The sequence below is a fragment of the Bos mutus genome, chromosome X (genome assembly GCF_027580195.1).
Source record: "Bos mutus isolate GX-2022 chromosome X, NWIPB_WYAK_1.1, whole genome shotgun sequence".
Taxonomy (NCBI): Eukaryota; Metazoa; Chordata; class Mammalia; order Artiodactyla; family Bovidae; genus Bos; species Bos mutus.
Window position 1 is genome coordinate 20,818,108 of NC_091646.1, and position 16,969 is coordinate 20,835,076.

Genomic DNA, 16,969 nt, shown 5'->3' on the forward strand with positions numbered 1-16,969 from the left:
TAGGCATGGAAGCAATAATTAGTCATTTAGTTTAAATGTCTGCATTTATTTTAAACATGCCAGAGCACTTTTTAATCCCTACAAAGATCCTAAAGATTTATTACAAGATACTTTACTAACTTTTGAAGCCCAAGCATTCAGGCAAAAGAGGACTTATTAAAATGGCATCTCCATAGGTACCAGCCAGTTTTGCAACTGAAAACTATCTGTCATAGTGACATTTGGTTTTGAGATGAGCCAAAATCAAATTCCCCTTTGTTAGAGCATGTGAAGATCAATATGGTTAATAAACTATACGATTTAGGACATTTGCTTTTTTTTAAAAAAAAAATTGCAACTGTAAAGTATAATCTGGGCAAAAAAGACTTTTAAAAGATTTTAAGTTGATTATTCCAAGAACCCCTTCCACTTTGTTCCTATGAACAACTCCCCTTGCCCCCTCCCCACCCCAAAGTCACAGCCCATAAAAAGCACTCTGAATCCTGCTACTTAAAAGATAACAAATGTGAGTTTCTATTAGCTCCCAACTTTTGTAAGCATATGCTAATTTCTTCCTCTCTCCCTGAAAAAGAAATTTACACTGGTAAATAGACAATGATTATTTAATTTGCCCAGGAAACACCAAAACAGACACTATTTTCTCCAGCTACCCACAAACATGGTTCCTGGGTGAGCCAACATCCCAGGACTAATTTAGAGAGAAAGGAGGAAGAGGAACGAGCACTTGCCTGGTACTCACCGTAGCTCTTCCGCTAACTGAACAGCCCCGGACTCCCACTTTGGGTCCCATTCCCAGTTTTTTTTTTTTTTTATACAAACACATGTCCACGTTGTTTGGATCCTGTTGCCGCAGGCAACCAAACAGCAGAGTGAGCTAAGGAAACCACACCCTGTGTCTGAGCAGCGCCAGGGAAGGCGGTGAACTCTCACTCAGAACCAGCAGCCTCCAGACAAGGGCGGGTGCTCGTCTCCCCCGCCCACCCACCCCGACCCCATCAGTTACAGCTCCCACAGACAGACCCTCCTCTCCAGACACCTGACGACTGAAGACAAGGAGTGACATTCTTCTATGAAGACAGGGGCTTAGGACAGTTGTGTCACAGTTCAGAGATTTGAGACCCGAGAAAAGTTTTTACTGGTACTTTCCCCCCAAAAGAAAACTGGGGTGCCCCCCTACATAACTGGGTTAGAAAGGAAAAGCAGAGCCATGATGAAACCAGGTCTATCTCCTTGAACCACACACTGCGTACTTAAGGGAGCTTTTAACTCTCTTCAGCCCCTGTGTACACGGGACACAGTGCCTGTCACAGGGACAGAATGTTGACAATCGCTCTCCTTAATTCATTCTTGTTGGCCTTTCACATGCCACATAAAATCCTTGTCTTATTAGCTTTTCCATATTGAAATTGTACACTCAACAAAGATTTACTTTCTTGTTAAGAGCTTCATGGAGAAACCAAATAAATCTCCAGTAACAGTAAGCGCCAGGAAATTAAATTATCAGTGGCTCCTAAATGCCATTTGGCAGGTAATCAGAATTTGTAAGATTAGACAGCGCTGGCTTCCTGTGTGGCTAGTAACCATGGCGGATTTAGTCCTTCACAGACTATCTTCTTGGACCATATTTGAAGATCCCTCCTTCTCTCTTACCAAAGTCTATAGAAGTCTGAACCCAACTCATTTTAATATATATCACTCTCTTCTGATATCATCCAAAATAGAAATGGATTCTGATATTTGTATCCCAGAGTACCATACACAGACCCACCTAAAGGCTGGGTCTATCTCGTGGCATTTCTGAGTCCTAGCTTTATGGTAAAAATACAGAAATTTTTACATTTACATTTACATGTAAATTTACATTTACAGAAATTACAAAAATGTCATACCCAAAAAGACTACCAGAAAACACAGTGAATTCTATGTAGAGGTTTTTGAGAGAAGGAAAACCACTGTGGTCCACAGTACCATAAGATCTTACCTGCCAAGCCCTTCCCAGCTTAAAACCACATACTTTCAAATAACTATTTTACCAATGCCAAGTTCTTCACTGGTTAATTTTCACAGTTCTGGAACATGACTTGCTCAGAGTTTCTAGGCACCCAGTGAACTAATCCATAATCCAGGGCTCAGCAATGAACACGGCAGAACAAGAGTATGTTGAAAACAGACTCTGCCAGTGAGACTGTTCACACCTACAGTACATGGTTGTCAACCAAGCAGAAGGAAAATTCAGTGACTCAACCCCTGGTTAATGGTACCACTAAGTTTCTAAAGTCTGACCACTTGGTGTTTTTGAATCCCCACTATAGGCATTTCTTCTTCTTCTTGTAGGATGAAAAGTCCAGGGTTATTTCATATGTCCCGCCACAGTATACTTAGAGAGTGTGTATCCAGATGGAGTGACAGATTTCAAAGGGCATACTCTTTTAGAACAATTTCCACAGCTGACTTGAGCCTTTTTCATGTATGTGGAAACACTTATTTGTCAAGATAAAATAGGCACTTCTAGGAATGCAAGCTTTATTGCCTAATAAGTAAACAGGCTGGAAATACTCGAAGCATGTTAACAATGTCGATGTCAAATTCATGAACTTTAGTACTTTTCTGCAATAAATCCAAATAAGTGGAACTTGGGCAACCTGAATGAGATTACCTCGTGTTTTTCTAACTTTATGATTATTTGGTCAAAAACTATTTCAAACCTTCATGCAGAATACTTAGGTAGAAGTTGGGGTAATACATTCCTGCTGCAGAAATAGTTACCACAACAGAACTCTGCATAAAATATGGATAATGTGCACAAGAGCAAAATATTGTTACTACTTGTCATCAAATAGATCAACAACTCTAAGAAAATGGCTTATAAATGACAATGCAGAGACAGACAGAAGTTCCTAAAAGACAGCAAACACTCTGATCTGTGGGCTCCACCAAAATGATCCACCGTGAAGATCTGACTTTATGAGAGAAAATCTCTACACTTTCCTTTTTTCCCCTTTGCTAGAAATAAGACTAGAGGGAAAAAATGGTGAAGATGGCATTTTTATCTCCTTTTTAATCTTACTGAATGAGATCCACTTAGGTGTTTAGCTCTTAGGGAACAATTTTCTACGTCCTTAGCAATTTCTAAGTTTGTGAAATACAAAACCTTTTAACCTTTCAAAATTTCCACATCTCTCTGCCTTGGCCTGTTGCTGTTATCAGGAAAGTGCAGGTCATCAATCAAAAGATGAGACACTGGATACATAACATTAGAACGATCCTTTCCTTCAAGGTTGCCTGTCCCTGTCCAGAACATGTGTGCCCCAGGGGAGATCTCTGACTAATCTTACTTCACAGTGTGGCCCTCACCCCTGCGTGCTAGTGAGGTTCCTCTATCACAGGAACGACTGCAAGTACACTAGCAGCCCTGGAGACCCGATCCAGGGCCCAGGCGACGTGGGTCCCACAGTTCGTGCCTATGGATTGAGTGGAGGTGAGTTATCGCTGTTCAGCTTTTAAAACCTCTTTTATTAAAAACATTTAATAACAAATATTTCTGTTTTAGAAAATCAAGGGACTGCTCATGGGACTCTAAGGTGCTGATGTCTAGGTGACAGTCCTTTATAGACTTAGCCACTTGGAATGCAGCTGGAAATGTGACTGGGTGATCAAATTTTAGTATTTATTCCAAGATGGTAGCCTAACTTTCTCGCTATGCCTGCTTCAAAAGACAAATCATTTTTCACTTAATAAACAAGCTTCCTCTTTCAGAAAATTCCTGAGCTATATCCAACACGCTAAAAGGGCCCTATATAAACCTCAGTATCTCAATAAAAAGTTTGGGCTTTCAATTTAATCATGTACACATACAAGAAATACAACATTACACAACATTTGTTTATTATAAACCTCTCATTAAAGATACAATTTGTATTTAATAATCTTGTTTCTGTTTTATACATATTCTCTCAGGGATTTCTTGCTAATCTGCATTCTCCCCCTCCTGCCCAAGTGGCCCACAATAAGAATATCTAAGGAAAAAGTGAATATTATGACTAGGTAGCATTTTTCTAACTATGTGCTTTCCACGAGTGGCATAATATACAGTATAAACAATGAACAGCAACTCAAATGGGGAAAAAATGCAGGTTATTTCTGGTCTGTTAATTGCTAAGTCCAGGACAAGACATTAGTCACTCCATGTACAAATGCTGGCTTCTAAAGAAAGGGTATACTGCTTTCCTGAGAACATTCAACAGAGCGAAGCCTCAGCTGATGAAAGGGAGGCTTATGCAGCAGCCACACCCGCACACCTGGAGGTGCCCCCCACGCGGGGCGGGCTTCTGAGGCACCACTGAGAAGTGGGCTTTCAGAGAATTTCACAGACAATTCGAAAGTCATTTTTGCCCTACAAACAGACCACGTTCAGGAGGCTTGCCTGCAATTTCTCTTTCGGCTCATTGGTCACAGGTAACCTAGCTTAGATGACACCTGGGATCAGGAGGGGGCTGTGTAGAGACGATCCAGTGAAGCATTCCGTGCCCCTGAGCCTTCCCTGGGCAGATCCTCTCCCAGAACTGCTCTGTTCTGACACAGAGCTTTTCTGAACGTCGCACACAATACATGCAGCACGTTCTGCCTTTCACACCGGAGAGAAAGGCCCGCTGACCTGGCAGCCAACAGAACGTGTGTTTTCCGTTTCTCTAGTTGTAGCAAAGTAGCAGGCGGCCGTTTGGTAGTCACTGAAAGTACAAAACGTTCAGTCTCACCCTTGAACAAGGTTTCTCACTACCACTTTCCTGTGATTTCCGGAAGCCAGTTCACTGGGTCTTCTCCCCTTGCCCACTGTTCCCTTTATATTCCGGCCTAGAAAGGGAGCTACATGATTTCACTGCCCTCCCATCTGCCCCATCTGCAACTTTAAAGGCCAAAGGGTAAGGAATGAAACCTGCAGAACTTTGCAAACGGTAAGTATTCAATACAAAAGCATCAGTTTTTGTCCTTGAAAGGTCCTCTCAGTATGTGGATGGTCCCTAAAAATGGATTAAGATCCATTCAGTCATCAGAGCCTCTACTCTGTCCACACAAAGTCCTTTTCAGGGCACTATGGGGCTTCTTTCTGTGAGCACTTCTTTCTCAACTGCTTTCACGGACCTATGAACCTAATGCAACAGAAGATGCATTCTGATTAAAATAAACTATTAAAATAGTTCCTGATTGAAAAAAACAACTAGACGGTGTCAGCAGTTTGTCCAGTCAGAGTTAGAGCCTTCAGATTTACATAAAAGTAATGTCAGGATTTGGTGCCATTTAAACACCCAAGGTTGGGTGTGTTATAAACGTGTCACCTTTGAAATATATTTCCCCATTCTGTCATTTAATTAGTAAATAAAACAGGGAGTTACTCTACCAGTTAACACACGTTCAAGGTCCACTGGAACAACTGCTACAGCTGACTAGTTTGTCTACACCCAAAGAAAGTGTATGCTGGCCGCTTACCACAATCTCAGGCGTGTGGTGCCGTGTTTGTAAAGGGGCTCCTGGGGGTGGGGAGAAAAACAGACTGCCCTTGAACACTTGGGAACAAGGAAGACATTGCATGCTGATTCCCTAAAGCAGTGCATTCCATTATAGTGTATTTGTTTTAAATACCAAAAGAGAAGTTTAAAAGTATTTCCATTGTTTCAATATTGACAGTCAATTACAAGTTTTCAAAAATGTTTTTTCCAAAAGACTGCCACTGATCATTACTTAACCCCTTAATCTGAAAGCTGGGAGATGGCACAAAGTGCCTGGTTGCTAAGAAAGGGAACTGTTACTTAGGCAGAAGGCAACAGAACCACAGCGACGTTCCTGGCTTTGCAGGAGAGACAGGCAGCAGGCTAACTCCAGAAAACTGGGCTTTCTGGGGAAACTGGCCCCCCTTCAGGTCTTTGGCTCTATCTCGGGAGTCCTGTCCATGGCCAAAGGGCTTTCTCAATGTCAGGAAAACTCTCATTGTAATGATAATGATGCTCCAGAGGTTCTGAAGCTTTGACCCCTTTTCTGATGAGAACAGTTAATAATCTATGTGTATACCTGTGGCGGATTCTTGTTGATATATGGCAAAACCAATACAATATTGTAAAGTTAAAAAAAATAATCTACGTGTCATATCAAAAGTATCATAGCTGTTTCTTCGGGAAGACTCAAAACACAGCTCAGAAAAGGAGAAGGTATGGTTAAGTCAGTATGGACTTTCTTAGTTATAAATCTTCCTCCTTCCAGCTCTGTATCTGATTGACCTTTTCCAAATACTTTAAATTCGATTTATAGCACTGTCAAGATGAAGATTTGTGTCTTATAAATAACAACAAAAAAATCCTGATAACAAAGAAAACCTCCTTCCTCACACAGTCTCCTCCAGCTTCATAAGATGTCCTGGAAACTGTATGATATAGTAGTATATTTATGTATTAAAAAATATACTACTCAAACTGATGATTTTACTTGAGTAAGAATAATCTTTTGTCTTGAAAACAGCAGTTGAAGAAGGCAAGGACAGAACAGAGATGAGTTAGACTTACTTACTATTTAGACAAGACTAAAATAATTTCATCGAAAAGTATCTTTTAGACCAATGATGGATTCAGTGCCTGAATAAAACTGTGCTTGCTAGAAGATAAAGAATATGAAGCTTTTACCTGAGTGTCTATGGGAAGCCATGGCTCAGACACCAAGTTCAGGAGCAGCACCTACGCCAGTCTTCCCTCGAGCCCAGCTGATAAGGCTGCGGCTCAGTTGTGAACATACATTTAAGGGGAAGTGGCTAACACAAAAATAACCAAGAGCAGATGGCCCACCCCTCCCCAGAGATCACAACCTTAATCCCACTAGAAAATTCTTAACCATTTTAGGTGATCCAAGGGAGAAGAATAGGACCCAGTAAAAATACCAAACACTACATATAAATACCTGTGGGGCTACTCAGCATCCAAATTAGCTCCAGAGCCAGAGAGGCCACATAGAAAGTGATCCCTGTACCGGAATAAAATTTAGACTCAGCCCTGGCATACCTTAACGCTGAGCCACCCTCATTAATCCACTTTATATGCCTAAAGAGCTTGCACTTGGTCTTCTGGAGAGTTTGTGTGCTGTTAATGATAAAAGTAACTATAAGAGATAAACTTCTATTACCAGTATAATTAAAAGGGATTAGACATGAAGAATATACAGATCAAGGGCATTATCTCTGTCCTCCTTGGTCTGCACTAGAGATCAGCAGAATACTGAAGAGGGCAATTCTAGCCACATATCTCCTTAGTGTCAGCGTGGGGCAGGAGGGAGCAGCATACACGCATATATACCTACTATGTACGCCAAGGAAGAGACACTGTCCTATAAACAAAATCTCTTGCTTTTCACTGCCAGGGACAGTAAAAGTAGAAACAGGGACAAAAACATGGCGGCCTAATACTCTCTAATGGCTTCACGGGCCAGACGCTGGCTGGAGGCTGGTCACTGGGATGGAGCTCCAGGAGGAGCTGAGGTCCTGAGGATGGCCTGTGAGTCTGTCCCCCACCTCTGTCCTGACCCTTCTCTGGCTTCATCCCTGCCCCTCCTCAGCCTCATGCCCTCCAGACACACCCCACCTCAGATCCCCACAGCCATTCCCTCAGCACAGAGCCTCTCATGGCTGCTCCTCTGCCTCCTTCAAGGCACTTTTGCAGTGTCATCTTCTTTGGCCACCCTGTTTAAAAGAGCAACCATGCTCCCCACCCCACTCTCCCTACTCTCTTCCCCGATTTGCTCCCCATGAAAGCTGTGTGTTGAAAAAGTGTATTTAAAGACGAGAAGCATTAATGAAGGCACATATGAAACGGAGGCATAGTCCCACCTGGATTCCTAAAAAGTGGCCTTAGCCATTGAAGTGTAAGAAAAGGAGACAACCTTCACTCTGGGTCATGCCGCGTCTCATCTAGTGCTTGTCACTGGTTTCACCCTATTCACGCATCCCCTCCGCACCCCCTCCTTCCTCCCCGCAGGCCGAGGGCCGAGGGCCGAGGGCCGAGGTCATGCTTTACTTGGTTTCCTGTTCCCAGATCCCACAGGTAAGCAATACACGCTTCATGATGAATGAACCAATGGGTTTCGTGGTTCTTATGCTCTTCAAATGTTTAAAGAGAAGTTTTTCTAAAAGTTAGCAAAAACTATCAATAATTCCTGGTTGGCTGTCAAATGACATGATGGTACAGGCAGATTTATTACACATTAGTGTCAAAAAAAAAAAAAAGCCGGGGAAAGAGAGGAAGTGACATTGCCCTCCCGCCATGCCTCCACAGCCTCCTTATCTCAGCTGATTGCATTCTGGCAGGGAGACCGGCCAGGCTGAACTATGCCGCACCCCTAATACAAACTCAAACTTTTCACTCAGAGGAAATGCTCTTATTTTATCAGATGATTAACCTTTACAAACTCTCAATTTTCGATTTTAGTGAGGTGTATTTTTAGGTAGAGCTAAGGTATTTTTAAACGTCTGTCTGGCCTGCTCTGAACAATAAGCTCGGCAGTGGGCCCCCAGGACCTTGGGCAAGAAGAGTAATTCCCTTATCCGCCTGATCCTCGTCAAAGGTGGCAACACAATACAGACAGACCAAGAGCCATACAAAATAAGCAAATACACCTAAAGCTCTTTTGCCTGAAACACAAGAAAAAACACAGAAGCAAGAGAACTGCTTTCTGACCGTTCATTAATTAGTCAACTCCAACAAGCCAGAGTGAGCTGGGGACTCGGGCAATGACAACAACATTTATGTTGCAGTTTACACCAAGGAGGTGAACTCTGCCTTCTTAAAAAATTCACGAGGTATGACCACCCTCTGCTTTGACATCTGTCCCCACTGCCCATGTCCTCAAGTCACAAAGCTACAACTTTCACAAAACCAAAACAGAGAAGGCCTTCTGCTGGGTGAAAATCAATTTCTCAGTAAGAAGAGCAGGTGGTTCGGTGGTTCAGAAACCTTGGCAGTTACTCAGTGTCTGAGCCACCTTTGTTACATATTAACAGCATGATGTGTGCCAACATCCTTAACAATCACTGTCCTGTTTACAAAGCACCTTCATGTACTGTTGGTGGAGCTGGTTGCTGTTTGATGAACAAATCTCTTTAGTGTCTAAAGGCCATGTTTCAGGCCTTTCAGCCTCGCCTGCTCCAGCAAACATCAGGATGATTTTTGGTGAGTGCTGGGCATCACAATGTCTAAGTCTCCTCTCACAGGAGAACCCGAGAACCATTTCAGAGGTTAGCTACACACTCCTGTCATCCAACCACTCTGCATTTACATTTAACCTACCTTTGGCTGCAGCTATAGATAACACCACCCCATCCATTCATTGATTTTATAACACTTCCTGAACACGTGTCTCACTGTGCAGTGCAAAATATTTTGCTGGTCACAAAGAATGAGAGACAGCCCTTCCTTTGCAGTGTACCAAGATCAACATACAGATGACTAGCAGGCCAGGCGTGGCACGCTGAGTACGACAAGACAGATGGAAAAGTGGTATCAAGATTTATCACAGTCAGAGATCACATCGGGTTTGGGGGACTGGACAAGGCTAGATGGCTGTGGTGATATGTGCCCTGGTCCCTGAAGAATGGGGGAGACTGCAGCGCACAGAGAAGGGGAGGGAGCATTCCAAGAAAGGGGACAGTGTGAGCAAAAGTATGAGAAGACTGAGGCCCGCTCCAGAGGCAGGATGCAGCCCAGAGTGGGCGGGAGCGTATAGCCAAGGGAGCCATAGTACACAGCGCCTCTCTTCCTTACTCACTCACTCCAGAAGCAGGGAGGGGCTCTGACAGGGAACGGTGGTTCTCCCCTGAGATGGCAGGAGGACAACCTTCATGAAAGCACCCTGGGCAGTGGGCATGGAGAGGAGAGCTGAAAGGGCCACTGTGGCCCAGGACTGAAAGGACAGCTTAGGTGCACTGCATGGGAGAGGCCGCCACCCTTCTGAGGTCATTCGTGATTCTGGGTGATCAGGGAATCAATGGGGCACTTGGGAGGCAGAGCCAGTGTAGGCAAGAGTGGAGCTTTATAACAAGGTTCTTCTGAGATGTCAACAACTAAGCCCCTTTAATGGCTTCCCACATGTCAAGCTGAGAGAGAAATAGGGATGAGGGTAAGGTCGGGTGGAATCATGTTCATGGGGATTCTCACCCTGCAATCGAAACTCAGAATCTCTACCTCACAAACAACTCTGGGAGGATCAAACTTCCAAAGTTCAAAGGGGTGCAACCTAAGAGTCAAACATGGCGAATGCAGTGACCCAGTTGGCCACACCTTGGGAGTTCCTCACTCACAGCTTGGCTTGTGGTGACCCTTCTCCCTTTACCGTAGTTTTCTTTTACTGAAGAAATCGGAAAACTTACTCAGGTTTAGCTACTTGGCCGTGAGTCCAGCCAGAGACAACAGGCTGATAACAACCTGAAATGGAGTATTTGTGAACCTATCACTACTTTCCCCTTAATTTTTCTCCTCCATTCTTCTTCTCCCCATGCCTGCTGCTAATACATTAATACACTGCAAGTTTTAACTTTGTCAGGCTCCCCAGTCCTTCCGCCAACAATTTTCCCGAGCGACTCCAACCGTGAGATTAAGGCACCCAGTCATGCTCTGAGACATGGTGTGATTCAATGCTACACTCTCCAGAGTATTTCTTGTCCTAAGTGCTCTTGCCAGAAAAAGGCCAGGACAACTTCTGCCATCTCATGTTCCTGTCAATCTTTAGGGTGAGAAGAGTACTTTTTCTTACTGACAAGCCAAATTTTGCAAAGTCACTGCTTCAGTGTCACAACCGGTCAAAGAATAAAACAAGGGGACCCCCAGAACCTTACAAGGGGCAATTATATCAGGTAAGATCCAAATGAAAGCGAACCTGGAATTTTTCCTCCCCAAAGGGGAAGCTTTCGCTCAAGAAAGGGTGGCTATCAAAGGGGAAGATCTGTTACAAATGAGATAAAATACATGGAACCAAAGACCCTGGCACCAGCAGAGCACCCTGAAAATGTTCATTCACTCCTGTGAAGGCCTGTTCATTTCACAATTCACCAGGGCTCAGAAAATTTCCGTGTAAGACTCACAGATCAAGCATTTCAACACGTGCCATGGCCTCTGCCATTTGATTTTTGAAAATGTCACTCCATGATTAGTAACAGTTTTAAATGTCTCCTGTCCCCAAAGTCTGCCCCTTCCCATACTGCTCCTACACTCTCACCAAGATGTAGGAACTATCCTAACCACATCCCAGAGATGTTTCTGTGGCATTCTAACCAGAAATCACCATCAGGACAACAGTGAAGAAATGACTTTCACAGTGAGCCACTATGATGATCTCAGATTTAAATATATATATTTGAAGTGTCACTTAAAAGAGGAAATAAAGAGGAAGTGAGAAAAATCAGAAAGAGTTTTAGAAGGAAATATAGAATACAAACACAGAGTTTTGATTAGAGGAAAACGAACACTTCATGAAACTGAGAAGCTCGTAAGGACAAATCTTTGTCATATTTTAGGTGTTAAAATTCTCTCCCAGTCTATTTCTACCAGCCACTTGTGATCTATCTGTTTTAGTTCCATGTTGCCATGTGCCATGACTCAAAACACCCATTCAATCATGCTAAGTCCTGGCATTTACCAAGCCCCCACCTGTTATGGACATTTCAAGCCTTTGATAGATGCTTGAGAGCTAAACATTCCATGAACCTAGCCTATAATTTAGCCAGCTGATTAATATATGTAACAGGAAAGAACAGCAAATCAAATAAGCTTCCATCTCCTTACTCTTAACTCTGCTACAGGGGACCAGAGGTGTGATCATAATACCTTATGAGCCCTGCTTCAGGGTGTGATATCTTCACTAGTAACATACAACCTATCTTCAGGCATCAAAGGACTGGAATAACTCCAAGCCTTCATTCTGCATCGGTGCTTTCATCTCCCAAGAGGGGAAGCCCCACAATTCAGGGTAGAAGTTGCAAACACGAGTGGTTCTCTGGAGTTGGTCATGGTGCCCAGAAGTGAGTGTGAGAGCACATGGGCACGACAGGCATCCAGCCATGATCTGGGCATCACTCAGGAAGTTTAGGGTTTGTCAGGCAATAGGGCCAAATGGGGTTCTAGAAGACTGAAAGCCTCACTTGGCGGCCAGCACACAAACAGAATGATGGTGACATGAGGTCCAGCCAACACAGCCCGAAAAGGAGTCCACAGCTAGAGTGGCAGAAGCCACCACAGGTCACACACTCGGGAAGCCTCCATCACATCTGCCTCAAACCCCAAACCTTCTTGTTAGTTTTCCAGGGGTATGTTAATCAAAGAGAACAAGCATACGAATACAGACTGAATGTAAACAAGACTGGGTTGTCAGAGGCACGAAAACCCAAACGAATGGTGATGGCGATCACTGTACTCAAGGACTCAGAGATGAAATGGTTCAGACCGCACCATAACTATTTTGGAAGGTTTCCACAAAAGAAAATCAAGTCTTAATTTTATATGAGATTGTTTGAGCAAGTAACATTGTTCTAAGACAAATAACATAGAATTTTCCCTGAGTTTAATATGGGGTTATGTTTTATAAAGTTTCAAAGGAATACAGCATAGTAGCTAAGAGCATGGGCTGTGGAGCCAGAATGTCTAGAACTGACTCTTGCCTCCTCCACCACTTAGTGGTTGTCTGCAAGCACGTATTAGTTAACTTCTCTGTGACTCTGCTCATCTTTAAAATGGAGGTAACAAGAGTACCTAACCTTAACAGGGCTGTCATGAAAAATGAAGCAGTAAATACTGGCAACATTTAGAACAGCGGTTAGCACGCAGCAAGTACAACCTATTTTTATTTATTCAATTTCACTCTAAAAATATAGATGTTCCAAGAAGCAAATTCCTGCAAAAGAGGAATGTATCTTCAATTCACAGGGGACATGTGGAAAAAAAGATAAGAGCTCAGGATCTTGGCCAAGAGCCCAGCTGCAAGGATTTTGGGCCCAAGAATGACTGGGGCCACCAAGAGCAATTCTGAAAGTCCTAGGAATTCAGAGAAATCAGTCTTTGGCAGCAGGACCATCCAGGGGGAGAACTGTCCCTCCCATATTTTCAAGGAGGTTTACAGATTACAGAAACCTATGGAGATTGAAACTCTGCTCTTTTAATCCTCTAGTGAAAAGACAGGACCTACTAGATCTAGGTCCCCTGCTCAGTCTTGGGCTGGGGAAGGATCTTCCCCACGTCCCTCCTACATGTAAGGGCCTAGTGTGCCCAGTGGATGATCAGACCTTCCTACATGATCAAAAAGGCCTTGCTTTGATGAGGCGAATTAATGAGGTATGCTCCCTGTGGCTCACACCTCTGATCTTCAGTTTGCCTATGAAGATGAACAAGAAGAGGCTGCCTGTACTCCAGGAACCATAGCTTAGTCTTGGATCATGTGAGTTCATTCAGAATAGAATGCCAAGGACATGAAGCTGAAGACGTGGTCTTCTTAGGCCACTTACAAGATGAGGTAAGGCTGCTTGTGGGGAGACTTCACTTGAGTGAGCACACTCAGGCGGAAGGTCTCAGAAGTGGCAGAGCTGAGATTGTGCCTTGTCTAACCCATCCCTGAGCCAGGATACACTGTGGTCACCCTGCTGTGCCCAACCCAAGATGAGCTCAGGTGTAAGCACCTGGAGTGGGGAAGACTGACAGGAGACTGTTCTCTGACCAACCCATGGACAGGCTGATGCTGTGATGGCAATGGCCCAGCACCTATGAACACTTGGTGACTAGGGGAAGAGAGGTCACATTGTCAGGTCCACCAATCTCACCCCAGAGCCCCAGAGCTAAGCCCCTCCTATTAGGAAGGGCTTCTCAAACCCTGTGACTCAACATGACCCGGACAACCCAAGGAAGTGGTGGCTCAGTGGCTCACTGGGGAGGCAGGCTAGGGGCAGGGGTTGCCCTGAGGTCAGCTGTGAGGAGAGGAAGGGCAGACTTCTCCAAAGATTCTGAGGCTTCTTTGAAACCTCCCATCACTTTCTCTCTTAGTGGTAGGAAGTAGGGAATGCCTGCAGCCACCATTTCTCAATCCCTTATAACTGAAAATCCTTTCTTTGGTAATTTTGCTTAAAATTCTATCAACCAGGACTTCATTGGGTTAACAATGTTCCACTAGAAAACAGAAAATTCACTGGTGGGTATTAGTGAAAGTAGCTAAGGATATGAAGTTTTTCAGTGTTATCAGCAATGCTATGTAAAATATTTTACAACAGAAAGATTTCTTTGGTGCAAACTTAAAAGTTTCTTGTTTTATATGTTCACAGTGACTCAAAGTTTCCACGTTCATGACTTCACCAAGTTGTTTTTTATTTTATTTACTGAGATACTACTTACACAGCATAAAGTTAATCGTTTTAAAAGTGTACACTTCAGTGGGTTTTAGTATATTCATAAAGTGGTGCAACCATTACCCTTATCTAATTCCAGAACATTTTTGTCACCCCCTATTCCCTCTCTTCCCAGCCCCTGGCAACCACTAATCTACTTTCTGTTTCTGGGGATTTGGCTATTTGGGTATTTTCATGTAAATGGAATCATATGATGTGTGACCAAAAATTTTGTGGCTGCTTTCTTTCACTTAGCATGTTTTCAAGGCTCTTGTGTGTTGTGGATGTTTAAGTACTTCATTCCTTTTTACTGCTGAATGATACCCTATTGTCTGGATATCCTGCTGCTGTTGCTGCTGCTGCTGCTGCTACTAAGTCGCTTCAGTCGTGTCCGACTCTGTGTGAACCTAGAGACGGCAGCCCACCAGGCTCCCCTGTCCCTGGGATTCTCCAGGCAAGAACACTGGAGTGGGTTGCCATTTCCTTCTCCGATGCATGAAAGTGAAAAGTGAAAGTGAAGTTGCTCAGTCGTGTCCGACTCTTATCGACCCCATGGATTGCAGCCTACCAGGCTCCTCCATCCATGGGATTCTCCAGGCAAGAGTACTGGAGTGGGGTGCCATTGCCTTCTCCTACAGCTTGTTTATTCATTCTTTGACCAGTTGATGGACATGAACTGCTTCTATTTTTTAGCTATTATGAATAATGCTGCTGTGAAAGTTGTTTCTGCATATGGATTTATTTTCTTTTTAAAATACATATTGAGACAAAAAGGTAGAAGAGAGTATATAGTGAAAATTCCTTTCCCCTGCCTGTTCCAGACACCTATTCCCCTTTCTCCATCAGGAACCAATGATACTGGTGTCTTATGTTTCCTGAGATACTGGGCATATGAAACACAGACAGCCATGTACATGTTTTCTTTTTAAAAAACCTAACAATGATACACTACACATACTCTTCTACACCTTACCTTTCCTATTCAATGTATCTTAGAGTTTTCATGTTAGTACTTCAAGAGCCTTGACTTTTGTAACATGTACATGGTATTCAGCTGTGAAGATGAACCACAATTTATAGTTCGTTACGGATAGACATATAAGTTATTTCAAGTCTATTATTACAAACACTGATGTAAGACATATGCAAAGTTTAAAATGATGGGATGTATTAACTAAAAAAGTTGGTGAGTTTGATCAGACTGCCCTTCTCTAATACCAAGGGTCAACTTGCACTAAAAGAAGCAGCATTGTGATTTACAAGGAAAGAGACAGAAAGGAAAAGGCTGAAGAGATCTCAAGTGGATCAGGCAGCACCCACCAAAGCTTACTGAAGTGGCAGATTATTTTTGTTCAGGCAAAGAAGATACTACTTGGAAATCCCGTGCCAACTACGTTAAGGTTACCCTCAGCTAATAAGCCACACAGACAGGAAGTGGTTTTGATTCCAAGTTGAGTGCTCTTTGCACCAAACCACAATGCTTGGCCAATGAGTTACAAGACAATAAACTGAGACATATCCTGACAACATACACATGTGCTCATCGTGGTGCAGTGCTGCACCGTGAGGCACCGGGACAACCGAGATGTGATCCCTCAAGACTGAGGAGGCGCCTAATGTTCATCAACTCTTTAGGCAGAAAAGGTATAAAGTATATATGGTATTTGACTTTCACAGGTGCACGTTCTCTTCTTCATCTACTGAACAAAATAAAAGGTGGCTTCTCAGTTGGGGAGAAGCTGGCCTGGAGCCAGCTGAGCTGGGCACAGGGCCTCCTAGGCCAGCAGACGGGCACAGGAGCCCATGCTCAGCACTGAGCCAGAGCCGGTGTGGCTGAGTCACACAGCTGACCTTCACCTTGCCCGCCCGGAAGGCAACACTGCACACCTTATGGAAACCTGTCAGGGATTTTCCAGTTCTGCATCAGAGCTTTAAATGGACCCTGTGAGTGTTCCTTTTGTAAAGCAGAAGAGCAACTTAGTTTCTATCATCTCAAAAGTCAGTCTTTTCTGAAATGGGCACTTGCTTTTTTAAATTTCACTTTAGAAGCCAGGCAACTCCCGCTCTGTCACTGACTTAACCAACTTAGATTGTTCCTCCCTGTTTCTTCGACAAACAAGAAAAAGAAATCTCCCTCCCACTCCCACTCCAATCTCACAGTGAACATTTACAAAATTAACTCTTTGGGTTTCAGGAAAAGGGGTTAATGCTTATAAATCAGCATAATATATGCAACTGGTTAAAACATACGTCTACCAGTAATTTTTGTTAGATGTTGAAACAGGGATCCTCGGTCACGGTGTTGTGGCAGGTCAGTGTAGAGGGCCAGGAGTATACTAAAAATCATAAAAACAAGCTAATTTTAATTCTCTTCAAGCTGTCTACTCATTTAAGGTCATAAATAAATGCTAAAATATGTTATATAAATGACTACACTGGACAAGGGAGTGGACAGAGAAAAGATGAATTCAGGAACTGTGAAAAAGGACGTTTAATTTGGAAAGTTTTTAGCAAGTGCAAAATCAATTACAAGTTATGTTTGTCAAAGTACATGAAGACAACATTATAAAAGTTAAATTC

The 16,969-nt window shown here is 43.3% G+C and overlaps 1 protein-coding gene across 3 annotated transcripts in view; it reads right to left on the minus strand.

Annotated features, from left to right (window-relative positions):
* FHL1 (four and a half LIM domains 1) overlaps nucleotides 1-16,969 on the minus strand; it is a 64,902-nt gene that overhangs the window by 4,975 nt on the left and 42,958 nt on the right. Inside the window, exon 1 of one of the 3 annotated variants that reach the window (XM_005907807.3) lies at nucleotides 6,669-6,823. The exons of 1 other annotated variant lie outside the window; for it this stretch is intronic. In XM_005907807.3, the coding sequence (XP_005907869.1) occupies nucleotides 6,669-6,690 (22 nt within the window). In that variant the 5' untranslated portion in view covers nucleotides 6,691-6,823. Of the gene's footprint in view, nucleotides 1-6,668; nucleotides 6,824-16,969 lie in introns of those variants that run through there. One more of the 3 variants, XM_014482204.2, reaches the window with a different exon arrangement.